Here is a 27,523-nt window from a genome sequence, read left to right as displayed (position 1 = left end):
TGAGTGAGTGAGTGAGTGAGTGAGTGTTTTCATATAAAAGACAAATCGCTTTTGGTTACTATAGTCTTGCTGCATTTGAATTTATTAAGCTCATTTTAAAACATACAGCATTTTACATCAACCTAATTACAATTTTCATTAGACAATTGTAATACGTATAAATTCTGAAAAAAGATAAAATTGAAGTCTAACAATAATTAATGTTATGAAAATGTGTGCAACGTGTTGCAAATATATAACACTTTGCAATGGTTATATCGACCAAAGAAGGGTTACTATCAGCTTTAGAACATTTTAAAGCGAGAAGGTGTTTTATCATTTGACAAATGACAAGGATTTATGCAATTGCTTAACATTGGAATTTTACAATCGATTATTTGACACTTGCACTAGCTGACTTGACAGTCTTGTTTTGTTTTTCGTCTCGGGAATGACGGGCGATATGATTTAAACAATGGATTGGCATTTTAGCCGTCCAGTTAGGTCAATAGGTAAAGCGTTGGACATTGAATCGGGCGACCCGGGTTTGATTTCCGGACGGCACATGTCACTTTCGTTGTGATTGATCATGAAATCCTTCCTACGGTCATTTGCAGTGTACCTCTGCTCTGACATGTACAAAAGTTTAAGTTCCTTGCGACAGTAAATGCAACTAGTACTGGTCAACTGCTTGACAGTCTGCCCAGGTGGTTGTAAATTGAATGTGGCTTAGTGTCGTGATCCGGAATGAAAACTACCTTCTAACAATAGAAGAATTTTTCACGTTTTACTGGCTTTCTGTACTGTAAGCACTTATACTTTACTAACAGTGAATGATACAAGTCAACTTCATTGGATATAATTGCAGATTTATTCAAGCAGATAATTATTAGCGATTCTTGTACAACTGGATGCATAAATTACAAACATGTAAATTAGAATACAACTAATGCAGTATAATGTTTTAAATATTTCTTTGGAGACCACATGTTTCTAACGTTTTGCCAGAGTGCTGTCTTGTTTCAAATACGTTTTTATTTGTTATAAACATGTATGGATATAGTCGGGTGTCTACGAGTATATTCGCAAAATTGTGAAAATAATTCAGATGATACATTAACGTTTGGAACGAGAATAACTTTTGTTTCAACAACTGTTGAACCAATGGACGTCTATGTTATATCAACTACATATTCTAAAATATCTATTTCTGAGCCAATTGTTGAAGTCGACTGAGCACTTATATCGGTAATGAGTTTGAATGACAAAAAATAAAGAAGTAAAATTCTTACAAGGTTTGGTTTTATTTGTTTACGAAAGCTTGTTAACTAAAATTATGCTAACGGACATGGTACGTTTTCTGCATACATTCCTTTATAATTGCCTGGAGGGGAATAGATGATTACCACACATTCTCCTGCTTTACCAACACCAATTTGAGTCGATTTTTTCCATACAATTTGAGTATAATGACCTATTAATGTAAAATAATCAAGATATAAACATATCCCACTACATGTCACTGTACATAACGGAAACAGAATCAAATTTGAGTACATTTAATATTTGTATTTTAAAGTTGTTTATAGGTATTATATTTATTTTACAGTTGTTGAGATACATTGTATGTATTTTATATTGTTGATAGGTATTATATTTATTTCATAGTTGTTGAGACACATTATATGTATTTTATCTATTTTATAGTTGTGAGAGACATAAAATGTGTTTTTCAAAGTTAAAAATTACCAAATTTTGATCTTAAATCCATATTTGGTTCTCCTCCACACCATTTATTTTCCGCATAAAATTGGGCTTCCTTTTTGTACAAATTATCGACATGTTGTGATCCTGAAAATTCTGAAAAGAACAATTGTTTGGTGAACCTGCCGTTTACATGCCATCATTATGATTTAAAATATTATAAACATAAGAGTTCCAGGCACTGGAACTTCACTAAGGTCTTATGACTAAAAACATCCAAAAAAATATTGTTTTTACATCGGTCAAATGGGGTAACTATTCGAAACAATATGATTGACATGATAACGACAAACAATTAGAATAAATCTAAAACTTATTAGTGCTACCTTTATCCCTATTTGTATTAGAAGCCTGTGAACGCTGTTCTTATTTTTCACAATGAAAAAAAACGTTAGCCAATTATCTGAAAATTTTGCACACAATTGTACAGAATCTGAACAAAATAAGCCAGTCCCATAATATAAATAAATCTCGGCGGAGTCCCTTTATCAACAATTTCAATAACAACATAGACTATTCCGATATTAAACTGTCTCTTTAACTGCAAAATGAGTGAGTTCTATTTAATATATAATTTTATGTATTTATTTACACCGTGTCATTCTAAATACGGTTATTCCTCGTGTTTTTAATGGTTATAGTTTTGGCGGTATTTATACACGATTTTAAGTGTAAGTTGATAATATATAGGCATTTGGGGCATTACGTTCACGCCGTCCATTTGTGAAATTTCTAAAAATGTTTCTAATATGTTTCATATATTACTAATTATCAAAAAAAATATGGATTTAACATTGTCTTAAACAGGTTTTTGATATTTTGTTTGTCAAATTGTCAGATTCTTTGTCTTCGTTTTTATATAGATGTACAATTCTAAATTGAGGGAAGATCAACATTGCCATGTTTTGATTTAAGCTGAATTTAATGCATTTCATGGAATTAATTGTTTTTCATTAGACTCAAAATTTGGGATATGGCAGACAGGCGATTGAAGCAGCCGCTGATCAGGAGCTTGGAGCTTTCAACCTCCCTCTCCAACAACGTAGTGTTGGGTAGCCCGCTCGCAGCAATTCTGACTTTGGCTTTTTCCAATTATATTAGATTTGTTTTTTTTAATTGCAAGTGATTAATGTAAACAAAAAAATTCTACATAACAACAAATTTTCTTCAAATTTATATGTTAGGCCATGGCCATGTTTAAACTTATGTCCCCACAAGAAAATTTTGGACTTGTGAGAGGCAAAAAATGACCCAGATCGATCATAAGGTAACGTGTAACCAACGCTGAAAAGCATTTGACTCTATCTCAATCCATCGAGAAAATGCAGCACTTTGAAATCAATTTTGATGGGAAAAATCAACTCAAAATAGTGATTTTTGGCAATTATGAGATGTCCCCTCGTTGCCATGGTAACAGGAAATTTAAACCTGGGCATGTTGTTACAAAGGCAATGTTCCAGTCAACATTTGTGCCAAGTTTGATTAGTATTGAAGCAGTTTTTATAGTTTTATAGCAATTTGAACTTGTAACGGGAGACTTTTCAATGAAAACAGCCATTTTTCACCAAATTCTCATGAAGTAATGGGTTAAATCATTAGCTTTGTTTGTTTCTGTCAAGCCCTATAGGTACCGATATATGCAATTAATCAAATATATTAATATTTACCGTAGGCAGAAGAGGACCACATCCACGATAGATTCATTCCATATTTTTCGTCTGGATTGTGCATGTAAACGTCATTCGTGAATAAATATATTGCCCAATTGTGTGCAAGTGCATTCATCTCAGCATTATCTGTGACATCGGGGACCTGCGTGTGTAAATAGATAGGGAATAATAGGTTGGTGCCGTGGATGGAGAAAGTTTATCTGGCGAGGCGGAGGAATTTATTGGGTGAGCAGAGCCAGACAAACTTTCTCCATTCACGGCACCAATCTATTATTCTATTTATCCTGTCACCGTTTTTTTAAAGAATTTTATTAGGCAAATCAAACTATCGGAAATGTTTCTATATAAACAAAGAAGGCCCTAATTTTTCTACAACAATGCACTCACCGTTCTTATTATCTCACTGTGTATTTTCACAGTGAGGGGGCCATTTTGTTTGAAAAATGTGATAAATAAAAACAATTTTTTGTCGAATTTTGTTGTGAAAACTATCTTGAATGAAAGAAAATGGTTTAACTAAGAAAATGAATTCGAACACCAATATCTTTTATTCAGTCGTTAACGCTGTACAGACGTTTTAAGTATTGTTTACGTGACGTCACAATGTAGCCCAAAACAGCACGTGCAAAACAATCGAATCAAGTACGCTATTTTAATGTCGCAAACGAGTTAAGTTTTACATTTATTTCACTTTTAATAATTTTCATTTCGCTTGAAAAATTATAGAGTGAAATAAAATAAACAAACAAAGTTTTATCAACGTTTTCCAAAATTCGTTATTCTACACAGAAGATTTAACGACATTTTTTATATTTTTTCTTGAAAAGTAGTCCGGCAAACATGCATACCACGTGATCAAGTGCCGTAGATCAGTAAAAATATACGGCACCTTGTTATCGGGCCGGAATTGATACAAGTGACAGGATAAAATACTTTTTAACTATCATGTAAAAGTTTTACACTATTTCTGTTTGCTGCATCAGATTATTACACCCACATACATTACTCATTAATAAAAAAAATCTGTAATATTCATTTCTCATTTACTCAATATTGTTTTCATTTCTTTATTTGCTGTTAGTTTAAATCATATAACAAACAATATTATAATGGCAAGGAAATACCTTTTCAAATAAATTATTTCACTCCGTCAGAACAGGAGAAAGGGCTTTAATTATGCAGCCTTATCATTCTTAAAAATCAATCACATGTTACGTTGTTTTTTATACATATTTCTACAAAATGACGAAGTATACACAAAGCTTGATCGAACCAAAGATTGAAATCATTCAAAATATTTGGATAACACTGCTTTTAAAACATTGGCCATTGTGTAATTGTAGTTTTATAAATTTAAACAAAGGCTGAGTTAACAGACTCACTCCATGAAGAGCTCTATAGACGTTATGTTGTTTCACGACGTCGGCTATGAAGTCTTTGTCTGCTTGCTGTAAATAGAGAATTTTGAATGACTGAATGTTCATTTATGAATTTACGTAACCTTGCGTTGATTCATGTTTAACTCGTTTTTTTCCAAGCCTGAAATTTGTTTGTTTTGCCCACTAGAAACATAGTGTTACCGCAACAATTGTTTTCAAGATTTATTAAACTCCTATCCACATCTTACATCTAGAAACATTTGCAAAATAAGTATTAAAAATTGTGTAAGTATTATTTCAAATAACAAAAAAGCTAGTAACATTTTATTAAATAAGCCATCCTTTTTTAAAACGGTGCATAAAAATTTCGTAATCATGTGCCAATAACAAACAAACATGTAATAGTAACGTAAAACTAAAGTGGTTATTGTGTGAATTAAATAATAAAATGTACTAGTCGATATTACATGTAAAAAATGTATTGAATGATGAAAAAGTCAATATTACTAACTCTTTTTTAGGATGGTTTTGTAGCATTTTTGAATACCTATTTAAAACAAATTCTATTTATATTTCTTTCTTATCCAATAGGCATACAATTGTTTCATTCTTTACACAACTATGGCCAAAATGTGTAAGAAATATTAGATTTAAGTATTTAATTAATTCAAAAGTAAAATAAATTAATTTACATTATCAGGATTATTATATTTTTGTTGATATATTCTTCAGATATATCATCATTATTTCCACTGCACAATTAAATGTATATAGAAATTTTGAATCTCAAATTTATTTATGTACAGCATATGTATAACAAAAACAAAATAACATCTAGATTCATTAACCATTGAAAATGGCCAAAAATAGCCGGAAAAAAAATCTAAAGAAAAAACATTTTTTATGTGTTATGTTTTTAATTAACAACATTATTTTTCTTTTTAAACATCGTTGTAAAGTAATGATAATGTACGTTTGTTAGGACTTTATTACAGAAAAAAATAGCATCAATTTATAACAATTTGTGGTATTCTTTATTTTCTCAATATGAGCGTACGTTTGTTTCACATATATTTGTAATTTTAATGTCCTTCAATAAATCATCGTAAGCTTGTGGATCAGGCATGCGCTCATAGCTTAAAATAAGGAAATGTATCCCCCAACATGACAATTATTAAAGGGGACCTATCGTCTAAAAATCATCATTTCTGATAACAAGTTATATATAATTTAGCAAAGTGTGAAAGTAAAAAACTTATAAGTTAGTTATTACAGGGCCTATTAAAATAGAAATATCCTTATCTTTTCCCGTCATAAATTTCAATTTTTTGTACCATAAAAACATTTTGTCATAAAATAAAAACTAAAATTGCCACTTTGGTACATATATGGGAAACCCATCGAATGCAGTTAAACCTATGTAGCAATTTAAAGTACCAAGAATAAGGTTTACAAAGTAAATGGCAATTTTTATCCCTTGCCGAAAGGCGGCGGGGGATATAGAAATAGTATCCGTCCGTCCTTCCGCCCGTCCGTCCGATTTTTTTGTCCGGAGAATATCTCAAAAAGTATTTGAGGTATCAACTTAAAACTTCATAGGTGGATAGATCATATTGAGTAGGAGTGCAGTGCACAGGAATGATAACTATACCTTGCATTATTTTTCAGTTATTGCCCTTTGTTATTTTGCAAACTTAATTTTTGTCCAGAGCAAAACTCAAAACGTTTATGAGATATCAACATGAAACTTTATAGGTGGATAGATCTTACTCAGGAGGTGTGCAGTGCACAAGAATGATAACTCTACACTTCATTATAGTTGAATTATTGCACTTTGTTATTTTTCATTCTTAATTTTTCACCTGAGTGGAGCATAACTCAAAAAGTCTTTGAGATGTCAACATGAAACTTCATAGGTGGATAGATCTTATTGAGGTCAAGAAAGATAACCCTTCCCATTATAATTTTTGAGTTATTGCCCTTTGTTATTTAACACTTTTTGTCAGGAGCATATCTACAAAATTTATTTGAGATATCAACTTGAAACTTTATAGGTTGATAGATCATATTGAGGAGGAGTACAGTGCACAAGAATAATGATTCTATCCTGCATAATTTTTCAGTTATTGCCCTTTGTTATTTTTCAAATTTAATTTTTGTCCATAGCATAACTCAAAAAGTTTATGAGATATCCTCATGAAACTTCATAAATGGATAGATCTCACTCAGGAGGTGTGAAGTGCAAAAGAATGATAACTCTGCCCTTCATAATATTTGAGACATTGCCCTTTGTTATTTTTTATACTAAATTTTTCACCTGAGTGGAGCATTACTCAAAGAGTCTTTGAGATGTCAACATGAAACTTCATAGGTGGATAGATCTTATTGAGGAGGAATGCTGTGCACAAGAATAATAACCCTTCCCATTATAAATTTGGGGTTATTTTCTGTTATTTTTCTAACTTTTTGTCCGAAGCTTATCTCAAAAATTGTTAGAGGTATCAACTTAGAATAGTCTCCGTCCGTCCGTCCGTCCGACATTTTTGTCCGGAGCATATCTCAAAAAGTATTTGAGGTATCAACTTGAAACATCATAGGTGGATAAATCTCATTGAAGAGGAGTGCAGCACACAAGAATGATAACTCTACCCTGCATATTTTTTCAGCTATTGCCCTTTGTTATTTTTCGTCAAGAGCATTACTAAAAAAGCCTTTGAGATATCAACATTAAACTTCATAGATGGATAGGTCTCATTGAGGAGGAGTGCAACACACGAGAATGATAACTCTACCCTGCATAATTTTTCAGTTATTTTTTATGCTTAATTTTTGTCCAGAGCATAACTATATAAGCCTTTGAGATATCAACATGAAACTTCATAGGTGGATAGATCTCGTTGAAGAGGAATGCAGCACACAAGAATGATAACTTACCCTGCTTTATTTTTCAGTTATTGCCCTTTGTTATTTTCAGCCATCAGTATTCAAATAGGTTTCAAATCTGTAATCACTTCAGCCATCAGTTTTCATTACCAAAAGACCTCTTAAAATTGAATTATTCTGCTCTACTACATATATATTCTTCCAATGAGCAAACACATTTGGCGAGGGATGGCCATGTTGACATGGCTCTTGTCATATTTATGTTGGCTGCCATCAATGTACCTTGATCTGTAGCTATCACCAACAATCTTTTTACTAAATAGATATACTCCTAACAGAAAATAAATAGGGACCTTTGGTATTAAAATGAGAATTTTAGAATAAAACTGTATAAAACACAAGAGCTATTTGTTAACAATTATAATAAAAGGTAAGCAGCAAACAATTGAAAAAAAACAGCAAATGATTACCTTGAACATGGAAATGTAAAATTCATGTATGCAAAAGAAAGTTTACATACCCCATTTAGAGCAGTAACCATACAAAGTGTAAGCAGAAGTTTCAGCATGTTGCAGCAAATTTCTTTTCTACGATGCAAAGTAGTCCTAGCCAGTGTGGAGATTTCATACAAATCCTTGGTATTTATACACATAATTTGTTCTATAAACCATTATCTGTTAATCAAAATAACGTCATTGCATATTACTTGAATGATTCCTTTATCTTTAACAAAAAGCATTCGTTGACGTTATAAAGGCAATATATTATTGCTGGTTAAGATACCCCCATTTTATCACATTCTATTTTTGTTTACCATAGTTTATTTTTCAATGTATAAGAATGGTTACAGTTATAAAACAAGTTAAGTATACTAAAAGATACAAGAGGGAGCCCCAAGTAAATTCACTTGACGACAGTGGCCCCAACAGCAATAGTGTAAGTCTTGCTTATCCACACTTTAAATACTAAAGACGGATTTCCAAACCACATAATCGAGTATCGCATGTACATTTATACAATATAAACTTTAAATATGTTTTTTTACTGAAATAATGTTATTCTGTATCATTTATCAAAATGTGTATTAGATATTTTCGAAACTTAATTCAGTTAGGGTTTTCAAACTTTGATTAAAAGAAATGCCTTAAAGCAATATATTATACTTGTGTTGTAAAGTAACGAAACACAGCCTGTCTCTATTACAAAAGCACTGTCATTGTTCAGAAAAACAAACATTTGGAGTTATCTGATGAAACGTTACATGCTAACAATAGGCAGTCAACACTGCATTAAACGGATTGTTATTCAAATGATAATACATCTACATAATTATCTATAAGGTATTTGAAGTGAGGTTTTCCAGCTCATGTAGATTATGTTCGTAAACTAGATACATGGTTTGAATGACAATAAATGGTATTATTAAAGGATGGTTGTATGACGTGTTCCTCATCAAAAAAGAACTTTATAATAGTTTTGTTAATTGCATAGCATCAATTGTAGAGCGAGCTAGGCACAATCAGTTTAAAAGACAATGACAAACGTAAAATACATATTGCCTATAGTTGTATTCTATATTCGTATTGATAACTGTGATATTAATAAATTCGAATTTTTTAAGTATCCAGTATGCTGACCAAGTCATTCTGGCGTCCACCAAGATGTTTGATAAAAATGTAGCAATTTATCTGTCTGTCCTAATCTATACTTAGAGAATATACCTTGATTTTGAAATTACTAGTTCTTCAAATAAATCAAGTTCATTTATATTAATGGCCAAAGTGTGTCAAGGAAATGTTTAATTTTATTATATACATGTATATATAAAGTTTTCTCCCTTAGTTACATGCAGTTGTATACATAACACAGACAAATAAATATTTTTCATTGTCATTCTCTATATCAATATTTTGATCTCGACATTGGGCATTTCATTCGACATATTATGCACTGTAATTTAAAGTATGAAAGTTACCGGATTAAATTCCACATTAATTGTCAGTTCAAAATGATTCAAGTAAGGTGCAGTAAGACTTTCAGAAGCTACTTCCGTGTGTTTACAAGTGTCACTAAGAGAATTTGTTAATTGTTAAGACAGTTTTAGTATTTGGAAGAGTTTAAGTCGCCTTCTTACGCCTTCATTTCCTCGGGATTGATGTACTTCGCTACTGAACAAAAACTTACAATTATATTTTAATAATAAGTTTTACTTTTGAAGTTTCATTATTATGCTATTTTTTATCTTTATTTATTTTTTTAATATTTATTTATTGATATTTGTTTTCGTTTTGTTACATAAGAATTTCGATATGGCAAGAAAATAAACTATCCACAGTATTTAATTCCACAGAGTGCCTGAATGTGAAAACGGTAACTATTGGTAGTACAGGACGTCACTTTTTAAAGAAACTGCTGTAAGTATTTTTACTGTTCATCGATTTTGAAGAATCAACAGTTGTTTTAATTTTTTCATCAAATGTACATGTGTTTTCTGCAATGTTCTACAAAAAATTACGAATAATCCAATATTTTTCCCGATTGTTTGGAAATACATTGTATGATTGTTAGGATCCTAATTTGATTTTTTTTTAAAATACATGTAGGTAATCATGTGAACTGAAAATATAAATTACAAGTAAGACATTGTCAATTATCAGCAATTGTTTATACATATGTATACTGTTTACTGTAAGTATGTTTGTAATGTATATGTCGTTATCAGGTGTTCATATACAGTAGAAGAGTTTGCATTATTCATACTATTTTAATTTATCTAAACGCGACAATTTGTAGAAGGAAAAATATACAAAAGCTTAATAATTTCATAAAATGTAGAATTTCTTTTTGTATTTAGTATTACAAAGTATTAAAGTATTCTTTTTTTAATATCCCCTTATTAAAAAAATTCGTACTGTATGTTTAAATATAACATATTATTAAGTGTTTTGCACTTACTAAGTTTTAAATGCTTTAATAACGAACAACTTGAAAAATGGCAACATTACATATACTCAATTTATTATGTTAATTATCTTTAGTCTCATTGAGTTAGATAAACCATTTAATTATAAAAAAATCGGATAAAACGATAAAAAAAACATCTATATGATTCGTCAGCCAAAATGCAATTTGCAAATTTTAGATTTCAGAATTATCTTAATTGTATTTATATATAAAGTTTCAGAATTGCATTGTCTCGACATAGACAATCAATTGAAACTGTCAAGTGGAATGAATCTAGAGTTGCACCTTTTGATGAAAGGAAATGTAGAAAATTTTATGCATTTGGAAGACAATTTTCACTTTATTCTTGAATGCTTCCGATATACTGAAAATACAAAAGAAATATTTAACTATAAAAAACACACTTTTGAAAAAGAACAAATAAACCTTAAAGTATCGCATTAATATATTCGGAAAACGAAAATAGAAAGATATAAAGCTTTTGAGTACAAAAGACTAGTATATAAAAAAATTTTATTCTAAACGTTTCAAGGATGTACATGTATATATTATACATACAATAACTGTTTTTTATTTTTCATTTTTAACCTAATTGACGGGATAGTTAGTGTCCTAAGTATGAACTTACTGGTAATATTATGATTTATCTTGTCACTTATATCAATTTCGGCCCGTATATTTTTACTGATCTACGGCACTTGATCACGTGGTATGCATGTTTGCCGGACTACTTTTCAAGAAAAAATATAATTGTTATTATAACGTTGGACTTTACGTTTGGTGGTTAAATTTGTTTTCGCCTCAGAGTTTCCAATAGTAGCATTAAGCATGAATACGTTTATTCTATGCTACAACATGTTGAACTACCAACATAATACAACAATAGAAACATAAAAGAATGAAGATCAACAGACTAGATTGTGTCTGTGTTTCTGTGCGGTGCGGACATTATCTGATTCAATACGTATTTATGAGAGAAAGTGTCGTGTAAAAACATGCTGACTATGTTTGTGGTAATTTAAAATTATTTACTTATTTCACTTTATTTTACTTATTTGTCATTGCATTGAACAAGCAATAAAATAATATTATTAATAGAAAATGCCGCATATTTTTTCATTACAGGTTTGCAATAACTGGATGAAATGGAAGTGTTGTTAGTGTTATTAATTGATGTCAAAGATACCCTTAGTGATAAAACATATTTGTATGCGTTTTCTTTTTTTTAATAAGCAACCCAGATTTCGTAGAATCTAAAACACAGAGAAGTTTATTGTAGAAAATTAAATTGAATTAAATTCAGTTTCAGATAAGAATTTTTATATTTGGTGCCGACCTTTTACCTTCATGCATGTTTGCTTGCGGTTTTATCGGTATTACAGATATTATGTTAATGGTATTATTATTTTGCCTCCATCAAATTTCAATTTTCAAATATCATCAATGCAATCATTACTTTAGGTCACGTATGTTTAATATCAAGAAAGTGTGTACTTTTTTGAGAATGCTACAGACCTCCAAACTAGTACGGTCTAAATGAAAATGCTGCTGTTGTTGTAAGCATAAATGCATTTTTGAGCCTGTCTGTAATGACAAAAATGCTCTGAAATGACTTTATTCTGACAGAAAATCAAGTCTACTCTTATATTTTTATTCGTATCGTTCCTTTAATCATGATTAAGACTTCAAACTATCATTTAATATAAATATTTTTCTCATTTCGAAAAAAACATTTTTGTTGACACTTATTTACAGGACTAAACTACTATACACTACGACGAAAATGACACTTTAAATAGACAAATTGACATAAAATTTCCTCTATGTATGCAAGTTAGCTTTATCTGTTATGTAACCAACTGTTAAGTTCATAAACATAGGATTATTATTTATAATTCCATGAAATACGAAATTGCATTGAATTGAAGGACATCATTGATTTCTGTGTTTCATTAAAAAGTGTTTAAATGTGAATCAAATACCTAATCGGTTGACAGCACACATGATTTTTGTATCATTTGAAAGCAGAAGCTTTGAGGCATTGATTTATTTACAGAAACACAAGTTACGCGAGTTTAATAAAAAAATATTCTTTATATTGGCCACCCACGTATTCGACTTGTATCTAATAGTATCGACAATTTGCGCAACAACAACCCTGATGACAAATTTACATATTTGCAGGAATTTCCAATATACGTCCTTCAATATTTTTCCAAGTGTATAATTAATTCAAAATGGCATATACAGTCCGTTTTCTGATAAAAATAACTGTTTAAGTTTTAAATGAATACTTCTCCATTGGGGTGTCTATATGCACGCATTACTTTGATTGTTTGAGTTATCTGATCAAATGTAACATACCGACAATAGGCAGTCAACGTGTGTTGCACATTCTCCACCAAGACAAGGTTTATATATATCAATAGAAAATATAACTTTCATATCTGATCCTTTAATACAGTAATTTCATTTTCCTCTCGGCTGATGCAATGAGTTGCCTCGCAAGCTGTCAGTACAGATTGAAAGGCAATGGACGGCATTATAACGATGAGTTATTTTTGTATATGTGTTTATCATTTGCTTTGTTTTACATAAAACATTAGCTTTACAACTTTGCAAATTATACATAATGTATAACATCATGACTACACTTAGCTAGCTATTTTTCGGCAATCATTGTTTATACACTATAAAATAAGTTAGAATAAATTATATATACTATATAAATGCAAAGTGTTTGGTTTCGATTTTTATGAAAGGATCCTGGCCATTTTCTTTTTTATCATTTGTTAATTAAGGTTAACGTTTTGGCTACAGTCAATGCTATTTCTATTACAAAAAAGTTACGATTGCGTTGTTTACGTTTTAGATTGTGTTCGTTGTAAAATTTTAATTTAGATTAAGTTAACCTGGTAAATTTGAGCAACGTACTTCTTCTGTCTTAAATTTTGAAAAAGTTCATAACAACTAAAGGATTTCAATAAATACATATAAAAATGTGATTTATCAACATTATATAGAACCTATTTATGGTCAATTATATAGTGGTAGCAAAATCTGATTGTAGGTGAGTGTTTAATTTAATGCCATACTGAACGTTTAGCTCATCTACGGACCATATTTCAAACAAACAAACAAAAAGAAACAATTCAACGATGAAAAAATAAACAGAAAAAAGAAAGAGAAGGAAAATGTAGAGCGCATTGTTAAAGCGAAATCATTATTCTTATGCTCTTTTAACATTGCCAAAGGCAGTTATGATCAACAAAAACCGTCCATCGCCTGAAAAATAACACACTTAAGCATAAAACTGGACGATTGTTAAAGGTAAAGCAAAGTTAATTACTTCACATATTTTCTGCAACATTGATTGTGAAATTTTCAGTTACTTGTTAAGACAATATTTAAAAAATGTTCAAACTTGAAGAACATTTTATATTTCATCTTTAAGCCCGTGGTAGATAGCCAGAATTCTTATGTATAAAAGTATGATCAAAGCTTGTATTTTACAGGAATTGCAATTATTACGATTTGTTTTACTTAAAGATAACGAAGACCGATCTAGTCACACATACTTTTTAACCTTTCAATATTTTGGAACTCAAATTGGAAATTCAGTGAACACGTTAACTCTTCAATTTGATTTTCCACGTGGGTGGCATGGATAAAATTCATTGTTCATACATATTTAACTATACCTAAGTACATGTTTATCACATTAACTTTGTTTGGAAAGCAAGATTAGGACGCCTTTTGTTTCTATAGAATATGCTGACAAAAGACATCCGGCGTGTGTTGTAAATTATCCACAATTTCAAGATGAAAGAAACGTTACAGTTTATACCTTTGTCCTTGTTACAATGAATAATATACATCAGTTAGAGGAACGTGTTGCATTATATATACAGTGTAAAAGGTATTAAGCAAATGTAACGATAAAATGGTCGAAACATGTACCAAAATAACTGTGCTTATACATTTGTTTCAACTGTAACAACATTTTTGTTTGACATCTGTTGCTCACATTATACATTGATCATTGATCATATCATACATTTAGTAACTGAAGTAAGTTTATAATTAAACATGGTGCATATGAAACTTCAATTAGACAGGATTGATTTTCAGAGGCATTTTATAGTACAAGCGGTATCTTGAGTGATTTAACCTAATTGGAGTATTGAAGACGATGAGGGTGGACAAAAAAGAAAAAAAAGAAAAAAATGGCATTGACCTTGAAAAGGGCAAATCAAAATGGCTGCTTAAAGGCCGGGGAATGTGAACTCAGATATCCGTACGGATGGCCATTAAGCATATTAGGTACAAGAGGCGGGGTTTTATTATCATGACCTGAGGTCAGCATGCTTGTAAATATAAACATGTGGTCTGCAATAGTATAGGAGAGTTCAGCATTCAGGAGTGTATTTATTGGGGGGTAATGATTTTGCAATTTGATGAAAAGGTAATAGCAGTGCTGTCAGGATGTATATTGCAATTACATATTTTTACAATGAAGAGTATATTTTATGAAATCGGTGATAGTCAGTATATACAAACAGTAAATACTAATTGTTTAGAAATGCCTTGTATATAGAAAAAATGTAACTTACATTTATCTGTGTGTCCACTTGACTCTTTTATTTTTTTGGGAAACAAAACTTATTTTTTTATGAATTCTGGTGAACTAAATTATGGTTATGAAAAGTAAAGTTAAAAATATTAAATGTTTGTTTCATTTTCACTTTCAATGAATTCTATTAGGTAACAGTGTACACAGAACCTATCGTTATTTTCACCAAATATGTACAAATCACTTATGATCCATTAGTTTGAATACCGAAATGTGTTTTAAACATTGTGAGGGAGTGGTTCCCGAATCCAGTTGGTGAACCATACTTGGGCCACTTGTGGGAATAGACAGTGATGCACATTTGGGTGATACATAAATTTGAATGTTTCTTTTACAGAACAATCAATATATCAACAATTAACTTATAGTGATGTCATTTCAAGTTAATAAATTCATGATTGTAGGGATGGTATATAACACAATCAATAAATAGAAATTCAAGTTCATTGCTTGCATAGTATTTCTCTGGTAGTATTTATTGCCCTAGTATTTATTTCCCCGCCATTTGTCAAACTCTACTGTGAGAATGTTTATACCTAGAGAGATGTAGTTGGATGAGAGAAAGGTCATAACCTCTGTTCAAATGTCAATCAAATACACAGGGAAATTTGAATTTTTAACTGTTTTCAAAAAAATACAATTTTTTGAAGTAGTACTTCTAAATATCACAGAGATCTGTAACTTTTAAGGAATGTTGCTTACATGATAAAGAAGTGATGTGCCAATTTATAGCAAATAATATGAGGTATGTCTCTCTAAATTTTGAAATTTCATTTTTCTATCTCTCTCTGATTATGCTAGCAGACAGCATACAGAGTTCAAAAGCAGTGGCCATTTTTCTGCTTGTCTGCCTTTTATACTTGTTCCCAGGCCTTTAAAAAGGAAAAAAAAATACAAAAGTATAATAAAATTTAATTCTTTAATGTTTTTTGTCAAAATCTTATAATTTATTAACATTTTTTAAAGTTTATACAATGTTTTTGTTAATTTTATAACACTTTCTTGATTACATTTGACTTAAATATAGTAATTGTCAAAAAAAAGTTCAAAAACGTCAAACACAAAATTAGTTTTGACAAAGCACTTTTTAGACTAAATTTCACAAGCCAATTGCACTAAAACATAATCATGACACTTCAGTATCTTTTTGATCTGTGTGATACAGAAAATTCTAAAATAAAAGTTCAAACAGTTCTTTTACAGCATCAAATTCATGCATTCAATATTCATTACAAAGCAGTACATCTCAACTTAGCTTTGTGCTGATCTGCATGTTTTTTACATGAACAATAAATAATCTCAACACAACTTGCAGGGATAGGGCTTAATGACATTAAAATAGGTTGAAACCCCATATCCTTTGATTTCCATCCCATTTCTACTGGATTTGGAAGTGTTATCATGACGCAGTCAGCATATCGCCAAACCATGGTCTGATAATGTACTCTCCTTAAATGAAAGTTCAGTGCATCCTTTGTTGAACAGAGTGATTCTGGTTTCTTTGTCTTCGAAAAAAGAATATACTGGGCCTGATGCACATAATCTCTCTTGGTTACATTATATTGACGATAGAAAAATTTCTCTGCTTAGCTTATTGTTTCATCAGTAAGATCGCCAATTCCTATATCTTTAACAGTTAATGGTGTTCTTTAAATACTTTCTATGTGGACCGTTTGGAATGGTTTTCAATATATGATGTTGTGTCACATCCGGTAAGGGCATGAAATGCTAGTAAATTTGTTTTGATATTGTCTGGTAGGCGACCCGAAATAATATGTATGGGAATATACTGCCTTTTTTTTTGATGTTCCCGACATCATCCAAAGTTCTCAACTGTATGCACGTGAGAAGTGAGACACAAGAAGAATAAGTACGTCTGTGTCTCTGGATGCCACAACTACTATATCATGTTGTGAGTAAACGACATGCAAAACAAGTCTTGTATCTGCTTCTTCGTGACTTGAGCTCAAGTGTGAAATATCTGAGTTTTCTTTAGAAGATCTATTTCTTTTTCATCCGCGAATACTCCTGAAGCTACAACTTCTTTGTCAACGGGTGCCTGTGGGATCAATGCAGCAGACATAAACTGCGCTAAATCTGCTTTGTTTTCTGGAAGAGCCAAGAAGTTTACCCAAATCTTTGGAAGAAGAATTTCAAGGACTTCGACTAATCGTCTAATTGATTTGGCTGTTTTGACCTCCTTGTAGTTGTCTCTCCTTTGATGGAGACATCACGATAACGGTCGAAGACAACATCTTTTCTCTGAAACCGAGAACCTTGAACTCTGAAACCGAGAACCTTGAAGAAGGACGGAATTAACAAATACATCTGATAAATCTCCAAAAGTCTCTGCATTTTGTGGTTTTCCAGTTGCAACAATAAGAGCTTGATCATCAATCACCAAACATGCGGACCTTTTATTCACCTCAATGTCTTCTGGACAACCAATCCCTTTCATCAATATATCTTCTAGAACTGCTTTGTTTCCAGTGCGCAAAGATCCATTCATTTCTGCTAGGGAGACAGGCACAGGGCAGCAGTTCATGTTTAAAGACTGACTGCAAGTCAACTTCTCATCCGGCCCGTATGCAGTAATCAAACGTTGAAAAACATTTCTGTCAACCTTCATGATAACAGTCTTATCCCTTTCCTCACCGTCTTTCTTTAGGGTATATAATTTTGCAAAGTTGGATCATTTTGCTTTTTCAAAAGAGAATGTATCTTTACAACTGGTCTTTCTTCTTGGTCATTCTTTATCAATCTGTGTTTCACATTCTTTTCAATTTGTTCTCTTCCATGATTTGAAGCACTCAGCATATTTGAGTAATAGCAGTAACGTAAAGTACAGTCTTAAAGTTACTTTACACATATAAAGTTTGTGATTCTTGTGTAATGTGTTTTTCTATGAAATGAGTTAAATATTGTATCGCGTATAGTTTATACTATGTTTTGTTAGTATTTGCATCTGTGTAAACACCTGTTAATGTGTTTATTGCCTGTGTATTTTTGTGCGCAAACTAAGTAACGTAGATTACATTGGCTCGGAGACAAGAATGTTTTGTTTTATAACGAAAAATGCAACGAGCTTCACTCAGAATTTATTTTAATTTTCAAACTTCAACATGTCGTCAAACAAAAATTAAAAAAGAAATGTTCAGTTTTTAACAAATTGATGCAGCACTTGTGTGTAAAATCATGTAACCCTTTACAGCGAACTCGTATTTTCCTTTTGAATTGATATTATTTGTTTGTTTCTTTTTCTTAATAAGAGTTTCTTACATCTATTGTGTATATGAGGTAAAGGTAGGAACCATGTAATGTTGAAAAAATAACAACTCAACTGTATAATTCTATATGTTGTACCTTTCGTTAAGTGACACTCATATTTCACCTTTGGGTCTATGTGGTGAGAATATGTGCTTTATTTCATCTGTAGCATGATCTTTTGTAGCTATATTCTGAAGAGATTCAATGTGCGACTCTGGATTGAACACTTTGAACCTTAGAAATGTACTTGTTAATGAATGTTCATCCACTATATCACGTTTTTGTCTAGATGTTTGAGCTTCAGGCTGTACATATTTGTAGCCAATACCCATACCGTACATTGTATATGTGTCTTCTGCTAAATGCGATCGTAGATAATATGATAATGTCCATCGCAAAGTGCAGAGGCTGTTTAAGTGATGCCAACTATTCCTCCACACCTTTTTCTTGTACCATTTATCCATTCATGTGCCTGATCTGGATCAACTCGGCAAAAATTCTGTGATGAACCTTTCACGACAACATTTCCCTTCTTGAATTCATCTAACACTGGGAGTGGAAGACGATACATTTCAGCTAAATATGTTGGATCCCACTTTATTTAAGTTAGATGATCATACCGCATGAAGAATGGAAGCATCTTGCTAAAGGATTGTAATAACAACTCCCAACATCTATCACGTAGTGACCGAGTAAACATAACTAGAATTGTCACAAGATCTATATAATTATGTCCACCAGAAGGCAAAGTTAACTTTTTGATATTCTGTTTTAATATAATTTGTGAAACACTTTTGAACTCTTTCTGTCTTTATAAGCTCTATTTTCTTGGGACAAGGTCTAAATCATATTTATCAGATAGTTTTACAAGTTGTGCATGACATTCAGGATCCGCTCCCATTGTATAAGACAATAATTCTGGCATAATAATCTTCCACAAGGCTTGAATGCTTGACCAGTCAGTTTATGTGCTCGCAAACCCTTATTATAAGCTTTTCCTTGATACACTAATTATGTTGGACCCGGACTCAGTAATTCACTTTCAACCCAGACTTCAGCTAATCCACTGCAATCCATATGATCGCCGATAACTTTTAGAAAATTCATTGAAATATGGAGTCCGCCCAGTCGTGGAGTTACTTTATTCTTATATTCAGGAATGGCCCATTTCAGTTCCATCAATTTACAGTAAAGTGCTTGATCTACTGCGATAACTGTGTATTCTTGTTTATGATTTGCAGAAATTGCCAAACATCTACGAATTACTGTGTTCAAAGTGTTATATTTATGAGCTGCGGCCAAAATTATTGGTAAGTAATAAACCATGGTCTGCTCAGAGTCATCTGTTGAAATGGTCTCATTAAACGTTCTCCATCTAGTTGATTTTTTTGATTTTTTGCACTTCACGATATACAGTTGTTTTGCAAAGCTATTTACTCCTATTCTGAAAGATATTTTAAAGAAATGGGCCAAGGATTATGATATTCTAACGGATGCGCAATTTGGATTTAGGTCTCATTTCAACACTGTTAATGTTATTATTTTTATACTGGATTTACTTGTTGAAAAGCAGATGAAAAATTAATCCTTTTTAACGTGTTGTTAAAAGGCATACGACCTGATTGATAGAAGCTGTTTATGATATACGCTTTTCAACTCAGGCATTGATTGTAAAATGTTTGTTATTTTACGATCAATGTATGACAGTGTCAAGTTAAGCAGATTTTTTCGAATGTAACTTAGGACTTTTGCAAGGGGACATAACTTTATTGATACAATTTCCATGTTTTTGAATGGTGTAGTAATGCATTTACAGCAAAGTAGCAGTGCAGGTATTACCCTGGACAAATTGTCTAAGTAAGTATTTTTATTACATGCTTTTCGGTGGTTTATAGAAATATAGCAGTGATATAAAACTGATAATTTCACTGTTTTAAACAGTGGAATTATTAATTTGATACTTTCACTGTTTTGAATTTAAACCCCCTTACGTTGTTTCAGTGAAATACCAGCGTGCACATTACTGGAAACCAATTTAATGATGCGACGTCGTAAATGATGACATGTTGTATTATTATTTGGCGTGCGCTTCATTCAGTATTAAGTTTAATGTTTTTAAAACGTTAAACGTTCTTTGCATATAATAAAAAGAAAATCTGTTTAGTTTAGTGTAAGATCGAAATATTTTACCTTGTGAACACCAGAAGTTTATATTTCTCTCGTGCCTGCGCAACTCGTGAAATATACGTTTTGGTGCTCACTCGGTGAAATATATTTCGATCTTACACTGAACTAAACAAATATCCTCTATATTACTGTTTGCAGACGATGCTTTATTGTGTTTTGAAACAAAAAAAAAGGTTTACAAAAAGACTCCCTTGATATTTAAGAAACTTATTGTAAAAATGGAATCTTAATGTCAATATTGAAAAAATTAAAATCATTATTTTTAGAAAGGGTGGTAGAATAAGTAACTCTTTTAAATGGACATTTACTGGAAAAGAAGTAGAAATTCAATTATTTAGAGGGTATTATTCTAGTGGGAGTTTGTCTGACAATGCATCGATAACTTTGGCTGGGAAAGGAATAAAGGCCATGAATTCACTTTTAAATATAACACTTGGTATGTAGGTACCTGTAAATTAAATGTTTAATTTGTTTGATGCTAATGTATTGTCAGAAGTGAATTATGGCTGCGAAATCTGGTGCTTTTTAAAGGCTGAAAATTTAGGACGGGTTCATAAGAAATTTTTGTTGACGGTTGCTTAATGTGAAACGAACAACAAATGCATTATCACTGTATACAGAACTTGGCAGCTTCCTATTGTACATTAATAGATATGTTCTAATTGTTAAATGATTTTAAAAAATTTATGGTCGGAAAATGGAAAACTTTATAATCAAAACTATTGTACAGACCAAAGACAAGACATTTTTCATACTGATTTTGTGACGTCTGGGAATTTCCAGAGTCAGTTAATATAGATGTATTTATACCAGTGTTTAACTATCACTTTAGGGATATTTATATGACAAATTGGCATGCTAGTGTTCAGACATGCAGTTGGTTATTTTTGTATATACATATTTAGTCTATTTTAGTCATATTGTTGATATTTCTAGATTCTACTCTACACGTTCAAGTATGTTTAAATTCATAGAACTGTTAAATTCAAAATGTATAAAAACTCTACTTAATCTTGCAATGTATTGTATTAAATCTTTGAGACAGAGAACTGGCCAATTAAACAACGTATAAATCCTTTTTGTAATTATAATAATAATGTCATAATATTCCTATATAAGATATATGTACTCTAATTACATGCTTACCCAGATCACTTTCAACTGTTGAATTTAGACACATATTTGTTGCAACGTTTGTGTGTATTATTGTATGTTATGACGATGAGCTGTATGCTTAAATCTTTAATAAAACTTCTGTTCTGTTCATGTATGTAAATATCGGGTGTCTATATTCGCAAAATTGTGGAATTGATTCAAATGATACATTTACAACGCTTTTAACGAAAATTACTTTTGATAGATTTGTTTCATAACGGAACGATATATGTTATATGTTTATTAGTAAAACCACTTCTGAATCAATGGACGCATATCTTGTATCATCTATATTGTAAAACACCTATTTCTGAACCGATTAATGAAGTCGACTGAGCACTTATATCGGTTAAGAGTTTTAATGATACAAAACAAAGAAATTAAATGCTTTCAATGTTTGGTTTTAATTGGTTTAAGAGAACATTTTTGAATGGAACCTTGTTCACCATAATTATGCTAACGGACATGGTACATTTGCTGTGTACGATCCTCTATAATTGCCGGGAGGGGAATAGTTGAGTACCACAATTCCTCCGGCTTTACCAACACCAATTTGAGTCGACTTTTTCCATACGATTTGAGTATAATGACCTATAAATGTAAAATAATAAAGATATAAACATATCCCGCAACATTTCACTTTAAAGGAAATAGAATCAAATTTCAACATATAGTTTTAATCTATTGTTGTTGAAACACATTATATGTTTTTTAAAGTTGTTGGCACAAATTAAAATGTATTTATTGTCGAAGCCACATATCATATATATGTTTCAGTTAAGACAAGTGTAATTTATAGTTAACCCATTACTTCATGAGCATTTTGTGAAAAATGGCTGTTTTCATTGAAATGTCCCCCGTTACAAGTTCAAATTGCTATAATACTATAAAAACTGCTTCAACACTATTCAAACTTGGCACAAATGTTGACTGGGCCATTGCCCTTGCAACAACATGCTTAGTATTTAATCATCTGTTACCATGGCAACGAGGGGACTGCTCAAAATTGCCAAAAATCACTATTTTGCGTTTATTTTATCCATCAAAATTGATTTCAAAGTGATGCAACTTCTTAATGGATTGAGATAGAGTCAAATGCTTTTCAGCGTTGCTTACACGTTACCTCATGATCAATCTGGGGTTATTTATAGCCTCTCACAAGTCCAAAATTTTCTTGGCGAAGAGGGGGACTCCGCCCCCCTACAAACCCCCCAAACAGAAGGGGGCTCATCCTCTTCTGGCAACCCCCTGATGTATCTTTTGGTTGGGTGGCCGCGCCGAAAGAGAGGTCACTTTTTTTAACAACATTTTTCAAACAAAAACAAGTGTCGGGGCCTAAATAAGGCATTTTTACACCATTTGAGACAACAAAAAGGGGGATGAAAAAGGCGTTAAAAGGCGTGTATATAACGAAAAAGGTTAAAGACACACATGCTATTTTCTAAAGTGTAAGACATACATCAGAAAAAATATATCCAATTTTTACTCTGTATGCTTCTGTTTAAAAAACAAGACACACACATTTTGCTATCTTAATGACACATTACTGTACAAATTTTGCGCTACTGTCGTCAGTTGTTAAATACTGGCTCTAGATATATTCTTTAAATGGTTCATATTTCTAAAGAATTAAAAATATGTCTTTAATGTTGAAAATTTTATACAGAGATTCATTCATTAAACAAGTCTCAAAAGAAATTACCATATTTTGAAAATAATTCCCCATCCGGTTCGCCTCCACACCATTTATTGTCCGCATAAAACTGGGCTTCTTTTTTGTACAGATTATCGACGTGTTGTGTTCCTAAAAAAAGAAAAAAAATATTTGGTGAACCTGACGTTTAAATGCCATGATGATAATTCAGAATATTATAAACACAAGATTTACAGGCATTGGAACTAGATCATTACTAGGGTAACTTTAATCAATAAGCAAAACATAAGGACGATATAGAATGAGAATTAAATTTAAAATCGATTAGTGCTATTTTTAGCACTTTTTGAATTAGAGGCATGTGAACGCTGTTCTTATTTTTCACCATGAAAATGATAAGTTTAGAAAAACGAAGGTAGCCAATTATCTGAAATTGTGCACACAGTGTATTGTAATAGTGGTTCAAAATCTGAAGAAAAAAATAAGTACAGTCTCATAATATAAATAAATCTCGGCGGAGTCCTTTTAAGATCAATAACGACATACAGACTCTTCCTTAATATAACTTTCTGATTAACTGTAGAATAAGTGAGTTCTATTTATATATAACACGATGAATGAGACTCATGCATATTACACTGTAATTAGACCTTTCTTGTAATTAGTTAAACCACTGTAAGCGACAGACTTGTGGTTCGAACTTGTCGCACATTTTACTTCGTTTATATGTTGTGAATCAGCGAAGATCTTTTGTTTTACTGCATTAGTTTCACACAAATTGATTTAATGCAAAATGATTGTATTTACTTAATAACAATTTGACTAATATTTGAAACGAAAACAAAGGATTATATTATGAGCGGTTTTACGGATATATTACCGCGACGTCTTTTTATGTCTTGTTTTCTTTTAATGTTATCTAGCGCAAATTATAAGCAAACTTACAAAAAGGAATTAAGCTCGCTCTGAAGTATCAACAGATAAAATCCAAAAAAAAATGAATATTTTGCAGTAATCCAATTAGCCTAGTTCTTCAATGAATAAATATCCTATAAATTTATATTCTTTTGTCAAGCCCTTTAGGTACCGAGAGTAACAGTTAATCAAATATATAAATATTTACCGGTGGCGGAAGACCACATCCATGATATATTCTCTCCATATTTATTTTTGCCTGCGGCTGGATTGTGCTCGAAAACGTTATTCGTGTTTAAATATGTTGCCCAACTTTGTGCAAAGGCGCTCATTGTAGCGTTATCTGTGACTGCGGGGGCCTGCGGGTGTAAATAAACAATTTTTGAACCATCATGTTAACGTTTTACAATCATGTCTGATTTCTGCATTAGATTATTACACCAATATACATTTGTCATTTTTTATTATTTTTCTCTAATAAACATTTGTCATTTGCTCAATATTTTGGTATTTAACATCTGTTAAGTTTCTATTATATAACAAACAATATTATTAGGTATTGGAAATACCTTTTACAAATAAATTAAATTATTTTATTCCGTCAGAACAGCAAAAAGGGATTTAATTACACAGATTTTTCATCTTTAAAGATCAATCACATATTAATTTGCCTTTTTATATATATTTTTTATACAAAAACAGAAATGAATAAGACTTTAGACGGTGCTACAAAATAACAATGTATACACAAATCTTGATTGCATTACAGAGCGAAATCATTCAAGATTTTTGAAAAACACTGCTTTAAAACCCTGCCTATTGTGTTATTGTGTTATTGTAATTTCATAAATTTATAGAAAGGATGAGTTAACAGACTCACTCCATGAAGAGCTCTATAGACGTTATGTTGTTTCACGACGTCGGCTATGAAGTCTGTGTCTGCTTGCTGTAAATAGAGGATATTGAATGACTGAATGTTCAATTATTAATTTACGTAACTCTTATTTTTTCCTGAGGCAGCCTGAAATGTGTTTGTTTTGCCCACTAGAACCAAAGTGTTACCGTAACAATTGTTTTTAAGATTTTTAATAAACTCCCATCCTCATCTAACATCTAGAAACATTTTCAAAATAAGTAATAAAATTGTGTAGGTATTATTTCGGATAACAAAAAAAGCTAGTGACATTTTATTAAATAAGCTACCCTTTTTAAATCTTCGTATAATATTGTCGTAATCATATGTCTTATAACAAACAAACATTTAACAGTATCGTATAACTAAAGTGGTTTCTGTGTGAATCAAATAATAAAATGTACTAGTCGATATTACATGTTAAAATGTATTGCATGATGAAATACTGAATATTACAAAATCATTTTAGATGGTTTGCATCATTTTGAATACCTATTTCAAACAAATTCTATTCATCTTTCTTTCTCATTCAATAGTCATACAATTATTTCATTCATAACACAACTTTAACCGAAAAAAAGTGAAAGAAATATTAGGTTTAAGTATTTGATTAATTCTAAGAAAAATAAGGTAATTTACATTATCAGGATTATTCTATTTTTGCTGATATATTCTTTAGATATACGATCATTATGTCCACTGCACAATCAAATGAATATAGAAATGAAAATATTGAATCTCATATTAATTTATGTACAGCATATGTATTACAAGAACAAAATAAGAGCTAGTTCTACTAATCACTGAAAATGGCCCAAAATAGCCGAAAAATAAAATCTAAAGAAAAAACATGATTTGTGTGTTATGTTGTTAATTTACAACATTATTTTTCTTTTTTTAAAAATCGTTTTATAAGTAATAATAATGTACGTTTGTTAGGAGTTTATTATGGCAAAAATAGCATCAATTTATAACAATATTGTGGCATTTATCTTATTTTCTCAATATGAGCGCACGTTTGATCCACATTTAACCTTACCTTGAATAATTTGTAATTTTAATGTCCTTCAATAAATCATCGTAAGCTTGTGGATCATGCATGCGCTCATAGCTTAAAATAAGCAAATGTATCCCCCACCATGACATTTATTAAAGGGGACCTATTGTCTAAAATCATCATTATATTATCATCATTTCTGATAACATGTTACGTATAATTTGACAAAGTGTGAAAGAAAACTTGTATGTACATGAAGTAAGTTATTACAGAGTCTATTAAAATAGCAATATCCCTATCTTGTCCCGTCATAAATTTCAATTATTTGTACCATAAAAACATTTAGTCATAAAATGGATACTAAAATTGCCACTTTGGTACATATATGGGATACCGATCGTATGCAGTTAAACCTATGTAGCAGTTAAATAAAATAAAGTTTACGAAGTAAATGGCAATTTTTATATTGATGTTGGCTGCCATCAAGGTAAACCTGGACTGTCCCTTGATCTGTAGCTATCACCAACAATCTTCTTATCAGATAGATATACTTCTAACAGAAACTAAATAGGGACCTTTGATATTAAAAATAAGAATTTTAGAATAAAACTGTTTAACAATTATGATAAAAGGTAAGCAGCAAACAATTTCAGAAAATAAACAGCAAATGTTTACCTTGAACATGGAAATGTAAAATTCATATATGCAAAAGAAAGTTTACATACCCCATTTAGAGCAGTTACCATACACAATGTAAGCAGAAGTTTCAGCATCTTGCAGCAAATTCCTTTTCTACAATGCAAGGTAGTCCTAGCCAGTGTGGAGATTTCATACAAATCCTTGGTATTTATACACATAATTTGTTCTATAAACCATTATATGTTAATCAAAATCACGCCATTGCATATTAGTTGAATGAGTCCTTAATCTTTAGAAATATCATTCGGTGATGTTATAAAGATAAAGGCAATATGTTGTATCGCTGGTTGATTAATTTCTGGCTCCCCTTAAGGTACCCCCATTTTATCACATTCTACTGTTGTTTTACCAATAGTTGCTTTTTTAATGTATAAAAGTGAGGTACAGTTATAAAACAAGTGAAGTATACTAAAAGATATCCGAGGCAGCCTAAAATTAGTTCCCTGGACGACAATGGACCTAAC

At 31.2% G+C, this 27,523-nt stretch overlaps 1 protein-coding gene across 3 annotated transcripts; it reads right to left on the bottom strand.

Moving 5' to 3' along the window:
- Positions 1-930: 930 nt before the first annotated feature.
- LOC132750664 (Golgi-associated plant pathogenesis-related protein 1-like) lies at positions 931-27,264 on the bottom strand. Of its 3 annotated transcripts, none has more exons than XM_060740679.1 (5): positions 8,196-8,330; positions 4,796-4,861; positions 3,411-3,555; positions 1,729-1,839; positions 931-1,453 (listed from the first exon to the last, which is right to left on the bottom strand). In XM_060740679.1, the coding sequence occupies exons 1-5, from the start codon at positions 8,325-8,327 to the stop codon at positions 1,314-1,316; spliced, it is 594 nt and encodes a 197-aa protein (XP_060596662.1). In that variant the 5' UTR covers positions 8,328-8,330; the 3' UTR covers positions 931-1,313. The 3 variants fall into 3 exon arrangements, with proteins under 3 accessions (XP_060596662.1, XP_060596661.1, XP_060596663.1); XM_060740678.1 differs by lacking the exon at positions 8,196-8,330 and adding an exon at positions 27,086-27,264 and having other exon boundaries at positions 939-1,453; XM_060740680.1 differs by lacking the exons at positions 931-1,453; positions 1,729-1,839; positions 3,411-3,555; positions 4,796-4,861; positions 8,196-8,330 and adding exons at positions 22,267-22,472; positions 23,584-23,685; positions 24,659-24,809; positions 25,331-25,396; positions 27,086-27,238.
- Positions 27,265-27,523: the final 259 nt, after the last annotated feature.

This window comes from Ruditapes philippinarum, unplaced genomic scaffold (assembly GCF_026571515.1).
Source record: "Ruditapes philippinarum isolate M1 unplaced genomic scaffold, ASM2657151v2 ctg72_1_1_1_1, whole genome shotgun sequence".
NCBI classification, from domain to species: domain Eukaryota; kingdom Metazoa; phylum Mollusca; class Bivalvia; order Venerida; family Veneridae; genus Ruditapes; species Ruditapes philippinarum.
The sequence above is the reverse complement of the archived record's forward strand: the minus strand, read 5'-3'. Positions and strand labels throughout refer to the sequence as shown.